Here is a 14,488-nt window from a genome sequence, read left to right as displayed (position 1 = left end):
GACTCACAGCGTCGATCTCGTTGAGGGCCTTCCACTGCTCGTACTGGACCCCCAGAGCCTCCGCCGTCTGGATGGTCCTCTTCATGTGACTCGTCCACACCTTCAGGTCGCTGATGCTCTGACCCCGCAGGTAGGTGCCCAGAGCGCTGGCGAACTGAGCAGAAGAAGAAGCAGCTTCAGAACCACAGCAGGAACGCTGCAGAGGAGGGATCTCCAGCTCCGGTCCTGGTGAGCTCCTGTCCTGCAGGTTTTAGACGTTACTGCAGCACACCGGACTCACATTAATGGATCACTAACAGGTAGGTAGGTAGATAGATAGATGGATAGATGGATAGATAGATCCCTTTGGTAGAACCTCAGGGAAATTGTTGCTGGAGATCCATTCATGTGAGTCAGGTGTGTTGCAGTAACGTCTGAAACCTGCAGGCCCGGAGCTCAGGAGGCCTGGAGCTGGAGATCCCTGCTGTAGAGCGACACATGAGAGAACGACGGACACCAACCTTCCCGCCGCGACCCGACAGCCCCGAGTCGCCGCCGATGCGGCCCACCAGGTTGAGCTCGCTCTCGCCGTGGCGACACAGGTAGATGGACCTGGGCGTGACGTGGATGTTCATGAGGTAGTACACGATGCGGCTCTGGATGTGGTCCTGGACCCGGTTCACCAGGTAGCGGCTGCCCACGTTGAAGATTTTGATGTAAGACAGACTCCTGAGAAGAGACGAAACAGAAAAGGACAAAAACCTCATGAACAAGCTGAAGTCCAACAGCTTCTGTCTCCTGGTCCTCCTCTGAGGTCCATGTTTGTCATCAAGTCCTGAAGCTCTGAGGAACCAGAACATGAAGCAGGAGGAGAGAGAACTGCTTTTATCTCCCTCCTGTTATTTGTCTCATTTTCTGACTCATTTTTGTTGTTTTTGGTCTAATTTGGTCATTTTGTCGGATTCTTTCCGTATCATCGTGTGTCTCATCGTTTTCATCATTTCAAGTCTCATTCTTTCCTGTTTTCACAGTTTCTGGCTGATGAATGGTGTCAGTTTTTAAAAGCTAAAGTGACTCTTGGTCCTGTAGACGTTTTACTTCTTCTGTTTTTTATTTCTCTTTGTACTCGTCTGCAGTTCGGCTAAAAGTCACCGAATGTTCAAAGTCGAGTCACTGATGAGTCTTTATCGGCCTCCATGAGAGAATCTGTTGGTTTTTACAGAATCTGGTTTATTTTTGGCATTTAAAAAAATTAAATTAAATAAAAAAGCTGTAGAATAAAGTGATTTGATGATTTTAAGCTTGTTTTTGGTTCTTTTTGCTTTTGTCACACAAAACAAGTTCAAGGACGAGCCTGGAAATTGAAAATCTGACTGTTTTTTCTGTTTTTATGAAGAATTTGATCTTTTTTACAGAATGTAATGAACGCAAATGATTGATTTTTGTTAAGCAAGACGTGTAGAACAACGTGATTTGATGAAATATGCAGATTTAAGTTTAGATTTGTTTTTTTTTCTGCAGACGAAACTCAAAGTTCTTCATGATCAGTTCGAGCAAAGTGGAAAATCTGACTATTTTTTCCTGTTTTTACAGTTTCTTGCTCTGATAAATTGCACAACACACCGATACAATCTGCTGACTCAGAGGACTTGAAGCTGCTGGACGTTAACGTTACTGTGAGAAGCAGACGTCTCACCTGTCCTTGTTGTCGTCCAGCGGAACGTAGGTGAGCTTGTAGCAATCGATCCTCTTCAGGAAGTCGGCCACAGCTTCCTCCTTGTCGCAGTCGACGTAGTCCGGACTGCTCAGCTTCACCTGCTGCTCAGAGACACACACCGAGTCAAACCGACTGTACAGATGTTCAAACAGCTGAACGGACCAAACTGAAGTGAAAACGGGACAAAACAGAAGTGAAAGTGCAGGACTGGAGCCAGCAGGGAAGCTGTCCTCCATATGTGCATCCTGACGTGTTGCTGTGGGTTTTGCCAGCTGGTCACGTGACCTGGCAGTGAGCGCGCTCAGTGCAGCGCGTCAGTGTTTGTTGTTTGACTCCTGCAGGGACTGAATGACCCACAGTCGACTTACTTTAATGTTCTCAGCGATGATTTCTGGGTCGTCGCATATCGACTCCACGAAGAAAACCTGCAAACAGAACCAGAAGCTGCAGCGTCGGTCCGGTTCACGGATTTAATCGAGCTAAAGAAGAAGTGCGACAACAAACCTTGTAGCCGTTTTCTTTGGCGAAGCTCAGGATGACGTCTCTGCGCTCCGCAGTCGTATTGGTGGCGTCGAAAACCTGAAAGACACAAACCAGAGCAGCCACTGAGCGCTTCTGCAACAAACTGTAAATACACGATAAAAACCTAAAAAGGTTTAGAAGATCTGACAACTGGCCCTGAACACCAACAAAAACGATGCTCGACATGCAAAACCACCACAACAAGACGCTGATCGCCAACAAAGGGATGCAAGATTTCCACAAAAGATGCAAAATCACTACATGTAGATACTCAACACCAACAAAAACACTGCTTACTATCTACACAAAGATGCAAAGTCATCACAAAAATATGCAAAGTCACTACAAATAGATGCTTAAAACAACAAAATGATGCAAAATCACTCCACTAAGAAGCTTAATACCAACATAAGGGCACAAAATGATCACAAAAGATGCTAAATAACCACAAAAATATGCAAAATATCACAAGAAGATGCTTAATACCAACAAAAGAGACAAAATCACTATAAATACATACTTAACACTAAAAAGAATAAAAATAATCCACACAAAGATTCAAAATCATCCGAAAAAAAGGCTCAATACCAAGAAAGATGTGCAAATTCAGCCCAGCCTGCAAAACCACCACAAAAACAAGCTTAATACCAACAGAAGGATGCAAGATCAGCAAAAAAAGATGTAAAATCACCACCAAAAGATGCAAAGTCACTACAAATAGATGTTTAATACCACAGAAATATGCAAAATTACCACAAAAAAAGATGCAAAAATATCACAAGAAGATGCCTAATACCAACAAAAGAGGCAAAATCACTAGAAATAGATACTCAACATAAAAAAGCACTGCTGAATATCCACACAAAGATGCAAAATCACCACAAAAGATGCAAAAATCACTATAAATAGACACTCAACACCAACAACAACGAAGCTTAATATCCACACAAAGTCGCAAAACCACCATAAAAACACACAATCACGAGTCGTCCTTTAGATCTTTGCATCATCTTTCATCTATTTTCCTCTGAACGGGACGATCACGAAGTCAACATGGTGCTGGACTGACGGAGACCTGAAGCTACAAACTGAGACCAGAAACTCGTCAACCAGACGTTTAGCGAGTCAGAAAATGAGCTCGTTTTATTTCAGACTTGTTTAATCAGACCGACCGGAGGAGTCGCCCCCTGCTGGCTGCCAGACAGAATGCAGGACTAAAGCTACACTTTCTGATTTTAATTTGAATCCTGTAGCTGCTTTACTTTAGCGTGAGGCTGGACTCACCACCACTTGGCCCATCTCTCTGGTGAAGTAGTCGCACACGTCCTTGAGGGCGGCGACAGCGCAGGCCCTGAACACAAAGCACCGTTAATAATTCAGTCGGGTCTGGATCTCCGGTTCAGACCCACACTTCACTTTCTTCCTGCTAATCTGAGGCTCGTGTTGCATGTAAGTGAAGCTCTGGTTCGTACTTGCGGATCTTCATGGCCTCCTCGTTGTCGGGTCTGAAGAACTCGAAGCTGTTGTAGGAGCGGGTGGCATCTCGTCGGTACTGTCCCACGTTGAACACTGGAACACACAGAGCGATGAGGTTTTATTTACCTCCACCGTGATGCACAACAGTCTGATGGTCATTCACTAAAGTCCTGCAGCTCTACGGCCATGAAACCATGATGAGACACAGAACAGATCCCAGCAGATCAGAAGGACTGAACGGATCCAGAAGCGGCCAAATGGTTTAATAACTGGCTCTTGAAATTGGAAAAAAAATTCAATCGAGGGTGGTGATGTGTCCCTAAAACGCTCCTGTCAGTGTCTGTCTATGGATGGATCCATGGTTCTACTAGAACCCAGTCTCTGGTCACATCTCACCACCTGTTGAGGCTCTAACATCAGTAGAACCTGATGTGGTGAAGTTTTAACATGCAAAAACACTGATATGAGTCCATTTACACCATTTCTGTGTCATTGGAGATCAACTTTGTGTCATTTTTGTCTCATTTTGAAGATTTTATTTTTATTTTTTGCCATTTTTGATTAAATACTGTCCAAGGTGACTAAAAAATGTTCAAAATAACTTGAAATGTGTCCAAAGTGACTCGTCTACGTGTCTAAAATAACAGAACATCCTCCAAAGTTACAGAAAACAACACTTCAGCATCATAAGGTTCATCCAGATCGACTCAGAACCGTCTACGTGGACCTAAAACCTTTAAAATGACTCAAAATGGTCAAAAACTACAGTCATGAATAATTATTGGCTCTTGAAAATGGAACAAAGTGCAACATTTTCAACTGAGGCTGGCATTATGGCCTCTAGGAAGTTCCTGTCAGTGTCTGTCTATGGATGGATCCATGGTTCTACTAGAACCCAGTCTCTGGTCACATCTCACCAGCTGTTGAGGCTCTAACATCAGTAGAACCTGATGAGGTGAAGTTGGACCAGACAAGGGTCCAGGTTTTAGACTAAATGTTGATGTGGATCATTGGTAGGAACCAGAACCTGGAGCTCACAGGTTCTAGATGCTGGTTCTTGGTGTGCAGAGCTACAAGATGCTTCATGCTGGACTTTAACAACATACGAGGCGGATCTAAGGAACGTTTTCATGCTGATGTCTGACATTAGTTGGTTTTGGGTCCCAGATAATAAATCTGAGAACCCTGGACTCTGCCAGTTGCTACCTTTGGTGGTGACTCCGATCCAGTTCAGGTATCTGGTGAGCTTCTTGGAGATGTAGGTCTTCCCTCGAGCCGGCAGCCCCACCATCACGATCATGGTCGGGGAGTTGGTGAACTGAGGCACCGACGCTGGAACACAGACAGACAGACACGGCGTTCAAACTAGAACTCTGAGGAGCTGCAGGAGAACCCGGTCCACCAGAACTCTTGACAGTCATCGGCTAGTTAGCTTAGCATAGCACAAACAGGGGGAAACAGCTGATCTGGTGGACTCATATGGCCGCTTCGTTCTGCTTTCAGGGAAGCTGCTGAATTCACTGATTGTTTTCTTGTGCAAACAGAAAGCGTTGACCTGAACCTCTACCGGGCTGAACCAGAACTTCTGAAGCTGCTGAAGAACAACGAGGAGCTGCAGCTGGTGTCCTCAGAGCCACCTGCAGGGTCAACGTCCTGCAGATCTCTGAACCACAAACCACCGATCAACCACAAGACCCACAGCGCTGCTCAGTTTGTGTCTGTTCGTGGTTGTTTTTGTCTCTTTGTGGTTGTTTTTGCATCTGTTTTGTGTCATTTTGTTGTTTTCCAGCCACTTTTTTGTATCTGTTTGTGGTCATTTTGCATCTTTGTGGTGATTGTGTGTCTCTTTAGAATCATTTTGCGTCTCCTAATGGCCATTTTACCTGTCTGTGGAATCATTTTGTATCTCTTTGGAATCATTTTTCATCTCTCTGTGGTCATTTTTCTTCTATTTTTTAGCTTTTTGTGTCTCGTTTTGGTTGGTTTTTGTCTCTTCGTTGTCGTTTTGCATCTTTGTGGTTATTTTGTGCCTCTTTACAATAATTTTGTGTCTCTTTGGAATCATTTAAAGACATGTTGCGTCTCTTTTTGGTCGTTTTTTTTTACACAATAGATGCCAGTCAGGGTTTGAGGATGATCCTGAACTGCATGTCACTGCTGCAGCTGGTGTCCTCAGAGCAACCTGCAGGGTCGACGTCCTGCAGATCTCTGAACCCACAAACCAGACCCACGACGCTGCTCATTTTGTGGCTTCTATTTTTAGTTTTTTGTGTCTCTTTTTGGTTGTTTAGTGGTTGTTTCTGGTCATTTTTGCATCTGTTTGTGGTTGTTTTGTGTCATTTTGTCTTTTTCCAGCCACTGTTTTTGCATCTTTGTGGTGATTGTGTGTCTCTTTAGAATCATTTTGTGTCGATTTAAAGACATTTTGTGTCTAATCATGGTCATTTTACCTCTCTTTGGAATCATTTTGCATCTCTTCATGATCACTTTTCTTTTCTTTTTAGCTTTTTGTGCCTCTTTTTGGTTGTTTCGTGTCTTTTTATGGTTATTTTGCACCTTTGTAGTGATTTTGTGCCTCTTTAGAATCATTTTGTGTCTTTTTAAAGCCATGTTGTGTCTCTTTTTGGTTGTTTTTTTAACACAATAGGTGCCAGTTCGGGTTCTCACAGTGCAGACTGAGTGTGAAGCTGCTGATGCATCTCACTGCTGCAGCTGGTGTCCTCAGAGCCACCTGCAGGGTCAACGTCCTGCAGATCTCTGAACATACCAACCAGTCATCAAGCAGCTGATTAACCAGCTCATCAACCAGCTGATTAACCAGCTCATCAACCAGCTGATTAACCAGCTCATCAACCAGCTGATTAACCAGCCGAGCTGCTCCGACACAAAAATGCTTCCCTCCTCGTCTGAAGCACAAGTTTGAACACGTTAAAGCGAGTCATTCGAGCCACGAGTCTACTCACAGCCTCGGCGCTGGCTCAGCCGGCTCTTCCAGGGAACCCAGGTCTTCTCCAGCGGCGTCTGCAGCAGCGTCCCTCGGGCGTTCGACATGCTGCAGCCGCCAGGTGAGCGAGTCCGGAGCTCGCTGGCGTTCAGGTACGAGTGAGGAGCAGCTCTGCAGGTGAGCGCTGCTTTGATCTCCCTCACACGCCGACAGGGTGGGCGGAGCCACGGCCAACTGCCAGTCAGCTCACCTGGTGAACTGGAGGCGGAGGCTCTGATTGGTCGGTCGGCCCCAGGCGGGAGCGCTTCGACCAATCACAGCTCAGTAAACTTTGCCCGGGTGGAGGCGGAGCCGACCGGTCAGCTGACGCCCAATAACGCGTCGGTTTGTTACAAAACTGACCTGAATCTGGAATCAAGAGATCAGCTGCTGATTTTTAAATCAGCCAGTTCATAAATCAACACCTGCACCGAGAGACTTCTGTGAGATTTGTTTGTGTTTATTTGTTTTGAACTTTTCTGACATTCCTTTTACAGTTCTCAGTATTTTCAGTCCTTCCTGGATCAGATCAGTGTGTCAGCAGGTCGGTACTGTTGAGCTCCTGCAGGTGGCGCTGCTTCACATTCTGTTGTTTTGGGCATGAGTGTGTTTCACTGATATATGAACTAATTTGCTTAATACATCTAAACTGCTGTTTTCAGACATCTTTTGGCATTTCACTGATATTTGTTTACAACCTTTGGGACATTTTTATATATACATATATTTTAATGTAATAAATATTTGGGCACATTTAATATTTTTATGTAATAATTGTTTTCTGATTTTTCATTATCATCTTTCTTTTAATTTTAAGAAATTTATTTGACATCTGTTTGGTAATTTATGATTATTTGTTATTTTTTAAAAGCACATTTTGAGATGAAATAAAAATTAGATTTAAAGATTTTTTAAATAGATTTTTTTGGGCAAATTTTAGCAACGCTTTACTGTTTTTATTAAAAGCACATTTTACTGGCATTTTTCTGATTTTTTAAATAAAATGATTATTATATTTTGTATTCATTTCTGAGACATTTCACAATTTTGTTTACAAGAGGGCCTTTTTTAACACTTGAAAGGTTTTTATTATTATTATTTAGGGACATTTTTTATGCCTTTTTTCAGGTATTTTAGATCAGACTGATTAGATACAACTGTATTGATCCCTTTGGTACCTCAGGGAAATTGTTGTACAAGCCTCAACACAACATTAGGATCATATTTTATTGATTTTGTCAACTTTTTAATATTTGTAAGACATTTTATTTTTTACTTTTCTGACATTTTTTGAATATTTCTGCTACATGTTATTGTTATTTTTGCCTATACTTATTATTATTATTTTTATTATTATTATTATTATTATTATTATTATTTTATCGAATGAACATTTCTTCCCCTTGATTCAAGGTTTAAATTGAACTTCCTGGTCTTTGTATTTACTTCACATCTTTAACAGGAAGATTTTTTAAACTCTTCTCAACTCTCCAACCAGAAAACCACAAAGAAGTTAAAATCCCTTCTTCGTGTAATCTGATTATTTTCGTACTTTTACTCTGCATGCTGTATTTTTCTGATAAAACTGTTTCTGTACATGTTTACTCAACCTGAAGCCAAGAATTGTCCGTTTGTACAACATTTTGGCAGAGTGATGCTGTTGTTGTTGTTGTTGTTGTTGTGTTTCTTCTTCTTCCTGCTTTAAGACAACGTGCAGCACTACTGCCACCACCTGGCTCATCAGGGACACGACAGCGTTGCTTTCACGTCGACACAAACCGAACTCCGACATGAAAAAGTTACGTTTTAGTCGGACGGTTGAAGCGCTGGTCATGAGAATACTGGCCTGAATAAATCCTAAATCAACATAAACAACGAGGAACTGCTTCACATTGATCGTTACAACCTGCTTCTTGTCTAACAGAACAGATCAAAGCAGCTCCTGAAGGTTCATCAGCTGGTCATGCAGCACATGAAGTTCTGAAGGAGAACGACAGCCTCCAGCAGCGACCTGAAGAAAGGTTGTGCAAAAGGCTGCTCGGGTCGTTTCCTCTGAGAACTAAAGGTTTAATGACAGACCTCTCCATCAGAACCCCGTCACCATTCTGAGGGGACACCATCCCTGCAGCCTGGGCTTAGCTCCGCCTCCAGGTGACTGCGATTGGCCAAAAGAAATACAAACAAGCCGAGAGCCGAGACAGAATTGGGTCAGAATGGTAACGAGTAACCGACAAGTCAAAAGAAGAAGGTCATGATGTCAGTAAACGTATCGTAGACCAGCTGTAGTACCTGGTTGTTCCACCAGGTGGAGCCTCTTCCTGTTTAGTCCTGTAGAGACCAGAGGAGGCGTCACTCAGACTACAGCTCATGGTGGCAGCAGAGAGCATTGTGGGAGTTTAGCAGCAACGGGACCATGACAGAGACTCTGAGGAGGTTCAGGACCTGATGAATAATGTTGATATTACGTGTTAATACTATAATTAATTGATAACTGATTGATTGATTCTGGGTGAAATTTGCATCCCTGATTATTAGGTTCAATGCTGGAGACTCGTCTGACTGAAGATTAACTCGTGGGTTTATTTGTTTGACCAGTTTTTACCTGTAATTTATTTATGTTTACAATTTACTGAGATCTTACAGATTTTCACAGTTTTAATAAAATACTGATCACATCTATTGAACAGCGTGTGAAATTATATATTTATATTATAATTTTTCTGTATTTAAATCAGAAAAATATTATTTCAAAAATATTTGCTGTAATGTGACAGAACACTGATCATTTATAAACGAGGCAAAAAGTCTGAATATGGTTTGACAGTTAGTTTTTAGATTTTCCACATTTTGTTAAATTACAGATAATATCCAGAAATATTACTGATAAAATTTAATTCAGTTGTAAATAAAAGCAAAGAAATAAACCAGATTAAAGCTTTAAATAACATCAGAAACCTGCTTTAACCACCAGCCGCTTGTTCTTTTCTAAAGTGTGACAATTAAACTGTTTTCCTGCATTTAAAGACTAAAACATCATCTTTTATAGATATGTGTGGATGTTTCTACAGCTGAAGCTGATGCTGGTCCTCACTGATCACATGTGTTCATGCGGTTCTTCAGGTGTTCACGTCCTTAAAGTTTCCTCCAGACATTAAAGGATCAATGTTTCTGTTGATCAGGTTGGAGCAGCTGTTCATGGAACCAGCTTCACTCCGGTTTCTTCTGGTCTGCAGGTGAATCTGCTCCAACCACAGCTGTAGTTACCTGTAGCTCAGCTCACCTGTGCTCTCGCAGCGCACGCGTCTCCGCCGCACCAGAGGCCCGTTCTGCTGCTTGGACTCCATTCTGTCTTCACGAGGAGCCACGTGGGCGTTTCTCTTCCCCCAACTGCCCCAGCCCCCTCTCTGTTGCCCCTCTACTCACCCCTCTCCCCCCCTCCTCCTCCTCCTCCCCCCAGTAGCGCGCTGCCGCAGACGGACGCCTTGTTCCGGGTCTGCGGCGCCCAGAACCTCCCCGAACCTCCACCGGACTCTCATTAACCGGCACAGGAGCGTGTGCGCGTGAGCACGGAACATGTGTGTGCGTGTGAGCGCGCACGGAGCTCATTAATCGATGTGATACGAACAGGCGCGATGAGCACGCGCCCCGCTCATTCATCAATGACACTGATCAATAGTGTACGTCTCGGGGCCGCGCACGCGCACACCGCCTCTCTCTCTCTCTCTCTCTTTCACATGTGCACACGCACGCGGACACGCACACATGACCGGAGGCAGAGGAAGCTGCGCGTCATTACGTAACAGCTGCTGCTTCACATCCTGCTCGTGCACCGGAGTCAGCTGTGCGCGTGTGTCTGTGAGCGTGCGTGTGTGTGTGTCGCTGTCACTCACCGTGCGGCCGCTGGAACCGGAGCCTCCCCGCCGCCGCCGCCGCCTGCGGCTCCGCGCCGTCTTGCGTAACCGCCGCTCTGTTCATGTTCCGGATCTATTCCTGGACCGCGCGTGTCCGTGTCCGTGTGTTACGTGAGTGCATGTAGCATGTGCAGAGCGTGTGTCCGTCTCGATGGCCGTCCTCCTCCTCCTCCTCCTCCGCGCGCCGGTTCACCGTCTGCTGACTGGTCAGACACGCGCACACCATCCACTAACTAGTCCTCCAGGTCTGACTAGTCCCGCCTCCTCGTGACTCCTTCAGGACTCCTCTGAGGTCACTGATGCTCCGCAGCCTCCAGGACGCTGTAAACAGGGACAGTGAGACCAGGATGAGGATCTGGAGCCTCACGGGGCGCAGAGGAGCAAACCTCTGAGTTAGCTTAGCTTTGTAGCTTCAGCCTTTCCTCCTGATTAGCTGATTAGTCTTTGGGTTGATTACTGGTGAAATTCAACTTTTACACCTTCATCCTCACTATGGGGGGCGGAGCCTATCCCAGCTGACTCAGGGTGAAGGCAGGTTCACCTGGACAGGTAACCAGTCTATCACAGGGCTACACTTAGAGACAGACAACCAAGCACACTCACATTCACACCTACGGACAATTTACAATCACCAATTAACCTCAGCATGTTTCTGGACTGTGGGAGGAAGCCGGAGAACCTGGAGAGAACCCACGCTGCACGGGGAGAACATGGAGACTCCACGCAGGAAGATCTGAAAGATGAAAAGAAAATGGGACACAAACCAGCGACCTTCTAGCTGTGAGGCGACGGAGCTAACCACTGAACCACCTGCAGCCCTGAAATTGTTCCAACTCGTTGTTCATGCTGTTTAACAGTTTTTAGATGTTTAATGACCAGAATGTAAAACATTTGAGCTGAAGCTGAACTTGTGACGAGTCAGAGGATTGAAGTGAGTCTGACTAAAACCTCATCACTGAGCTCGTTAACTTCATTTAGATAAACTGCTCTCATTAAAGCTGTCAGAGTTCTGACTCCTTTGATGCTGAACTTGTTTCCTTTAGTTGATTTAAAATTAAATTCAAGTTGAGGAAACTTCATTAAATTGACTTAAAGTTTTTTTCACCTCGACTTTGAGGTTTCAGGTCCATTTATAGGAGGTTTATGTTTGCCTAAAGAAATAAAAGAAAATAGAAGAAGAAGCAAAACTGGTAGGTGAACTGTAGCGGGTCCATGAGCCCACCAGGACCAACCTGTCCAGGTTCTTCATCAGGTGGGATCTCAGTGCCACCGGCCTGTAGCGGTGGAAGTCGTTGGGATGTGAGATCTTCGGCGCCGGTACCACGCAGGACGTCTTCCACGGCTGTGGTCCTCTCCCCAGCTTCAGGCTCAGGTTGAAGACCTGCTCCAGAACCCTGCTCAGCTGGTCTGCACAGGATTTGAGGAGCCTGGAGCTGATGCCATCTGGACCTTCCTGATCTTCAGCCTGCTCAGTTCTCTCTGGGACGAGTCGGGTCAGGAGGGCTGGCTGTGGGGCCCTGCGGGGGAGGGGAGGTGTTGGTAGGACCAGTAAAGAGGGGGGACTCAGTGGGGGTGGTGCAGACAGCAGGGGGTGCAGACGGATGCAGTGGTGGCTGCTGCAGGGTGGACCGGGCCGGGGGAGGGCTGGCCGGCTGTCAGAACCAGTTCAAAAGGTGTTCAGGTCCTTCACCCACTCTGGTCCCTGTTCAGTTCAGTCTTGGGCTCTTTGTGGTCTTCAGGCCCCTCCAGACCTCCTGGAGCAGCTGATCCTCCATCTTCTTCTCTGATCCTCCTCCTCAGCTGCCTCTGCACAGTCCTCATCTCCTCCTCGTCTCCTCCTCGTCTCCTCCTCGTCTCCTGACCTAAAAGCTCTGCGTCTGTCCTTCAGGACTAATCCAGGCTTTGCTGTTGTCAGAGCGCCGTGCGGTTCTGGTGGGCCCGGTGTCGTCCACACTGGTGCAGTGTGTGAGGTTGTCCTCCCGGGATCCTCACAGAACACATAAACACAAGTTTGATTAAACAAAGTCTTTACATTTTACATTTTTAGGTGTTTTGTGCTTAAACAACATGTTTAAAAACTTTGAAGTAAAATCAGTTTTTAAACTCATTTTTTCCTTCAGTTAACTGAACTTGACTTTGTTTTCAGGTCACTTAATTTTCAGTTTTAATTTCTCCAGATATTAAGTTGACACAACATCAAGTCATCAGAATAATTATTTACAACTTAAAGGATGGATTTAAATCAGTTTGTTAAAGGTTGCTTTTGATGATTCATGTTTCCTGGAGCTCAGTTTGTGGGAGGACGTTCTGTTTTCTGGCTCTTACCTCCTTCAGCTGACTTTAGAACAACACAACTCTCCCCCGACGCTGAGCGGCGCCCGGCGAGCCTCCAGGCCGCCGTCCAGAACCTGCTTTACATCACAGTCAGGACAATCTGCACCGATTCACAGTCAAATAAAGCTCCAGTGAAATGTTAAACAGAGCAGCAGCTGGTCAGTCTGCTGCCTCACATTTTACCTGAACGTCCTGATATTCACGCCCTCACAGATCTTTCACTGCTTCTTTATCTCAGTGTGACATGAAATTAAAATAAATCAGAGTCTAGTCTGGTCTCCTCCCTCCAGTCCTGCTGTGATCTAACACCTCCTCTGTTGGTCACTCGCCTCCTCCTGCCTCTCAGCTCGGAAAACATGTTTTTCTCGTTAAGTAAAGATAAAAGTGTGCTGACGTCTGGGCTGCATGTCTGAGTGAGTAAAGTGAAAGTTATCAGGTTTCCTCAGTCAGTCGGACTTCTTCTTGGTTTTGAGGATGTTTTACCTTCATCACAGAGTCGACCTCAGTTCAGACGTCCTGCTGAGGTGTTTAACATGAATCACTGCTGATCAACAGACTGATGAAGCCAACGGGTAACGGTGGTGAAACTACCTGGTGAGGAGTTCTGGGGATTATCCAACATGATGAAAGCTTTTCAGTGATTCACGTGAATCAAGGTGTGAATGAGAGGAGAACTTCCTGGTGAGGTCTTCCACATCAGATCTTTTATCGGTAATGACCTGATGTTTGTGGATCAGTGCATGAAATGCAGTAAAACTGGCTGCTGAGGAGTTCTTCAAGCTTCTTAAGACTCAAAAGGAATGATGATGAAACTGCCGATGAGGAATCCAAAGTATTTAACATGAATCAAAGCTTGTTAACATTTACATGGATTCAGGTGCAGACGTTGGTGAAACCTCCTGGTGACGAGTCCCAGGTGTTCATTTACCTTAAACCATGACTTGTCAACAACCTGAGAACCAAACATCAGGTGGTGTGATGACACCTGGTGCCTGGTGAGGAGCTCCTGGTATTCATGAACATCAACTCTGGCTTGTTAACGACGTAAATCAATGTGAATGGTGGTGAAGCTGCCTGGTGATGAGTTCTAGGTACTAGTTTAACATGAATCTAAACGTGTTAACTCTTTGAGAAGGTGGATAAACTACCTGGTGAGTTTCACCAAGTCTTCAACAGGAATCACAGGTTGTCAGTCAAACAAGACTCACATAAATGATTGTGTATTAATGACCCAGGATTTACATAAACGGTGGTGAAGCTGCCTGAGGAGGGACGTCAGGACTGCACCGTACGACTTCAACGACTCAAAATAATCAGAAATAACTCAATCTGTGGCTCCTTTTCTTTGTCCGGTGTGGCAGCGCTACGCTAATGTAGATGCCTTCATACCGTCCTGCAGCACCTGCACAGGTACTGACTGATAGCAGGCGTTCCTGCTCTACTGCATTCCATCAGCGTCACCGTCCTCATGCATCATCAAGGTTCACGCTACAGGTGAGCACGAGAGTTTCACAGGAAGAGAAAGCTGTTTTCCTACTGAAGTGGAGTTTAAAGCAGGTGTTTGGT

General features: G+C 45.0%; 1 protein-coding gene across 2 annotated transcripts in view; it reads right to left on the bottom strand.

Moving 5' to 3' along the window:
- Positions 1-10,772, bottom strand: part of LOC103361531 (6-phosphofructo-2-kinase/fructose-2,6-bisphosphatase-like) — a 17,081-nt gene extending 6,309 nt beyond the window's left edge. Inside the window, exons 1-9 of one of the 2 annotated variants that reach the window (XM_008287634.1) lie at positions 10,568-10,772; positions 4,901-5,026; positions 3,691-3,787; positions 3,503-3,569; positions 2,201-2,275; positions 2,065-2,121; positions 1,676-1,797; positions 501-708; positions 8-154 (exon numbers count right to left, since the gene is read on the bottom strand). In XM_008287634.1, the coding sequence (XP_008285856.1) occupies positions 8-154; positions 501-708; positions 1,676-1,797; positions 2,065-2,121; positions 2,201-2,275; positions 3,503-3,569; positions 3,691-3,787; positions 4,901-5,026; positions 10,568-10,652 (984 nt within the window). In that variant the 5' untranslated portion in view covers positions 10,653-10,772. Of the gene's footprint in view, positions 1-7; positions 155-500; positions 709-1,675; positions 1,798-2,064; positions 2,122-2,200; positions 2,276-3,502; positions 3,570-3,690; positions 3,788-4,900; positions 5,027-9,957; positions 10,088-10,567 lie in introns of those variants that run through there. The other variant, XM_008287635.1, reaches the window with a different exon arrangement.
- Positions 10,773-14,488: the final 3,716 nt, after the last annotated feature.

Source organism: Stegastes partitus, unplaced genomic scaffold, assembly GCF_000690725.1.
Source record: "Stegastes partitus isolate 25-593 unplaced genomic scaffold, Stegastes_partitus-1.0.2 Scaffold510, whole genome shotgun sequence".
NCBI lineage: Eukaryota > Metazoa > Chordata > Actinopteri > Pomacentridae > Stegastes > Stegastes partitus.
The sequence above is the reverse complement of the archived record's forward strand: the minus strand, read 5'-3'. Positions and strand labels throughout refer to the sequence as shown.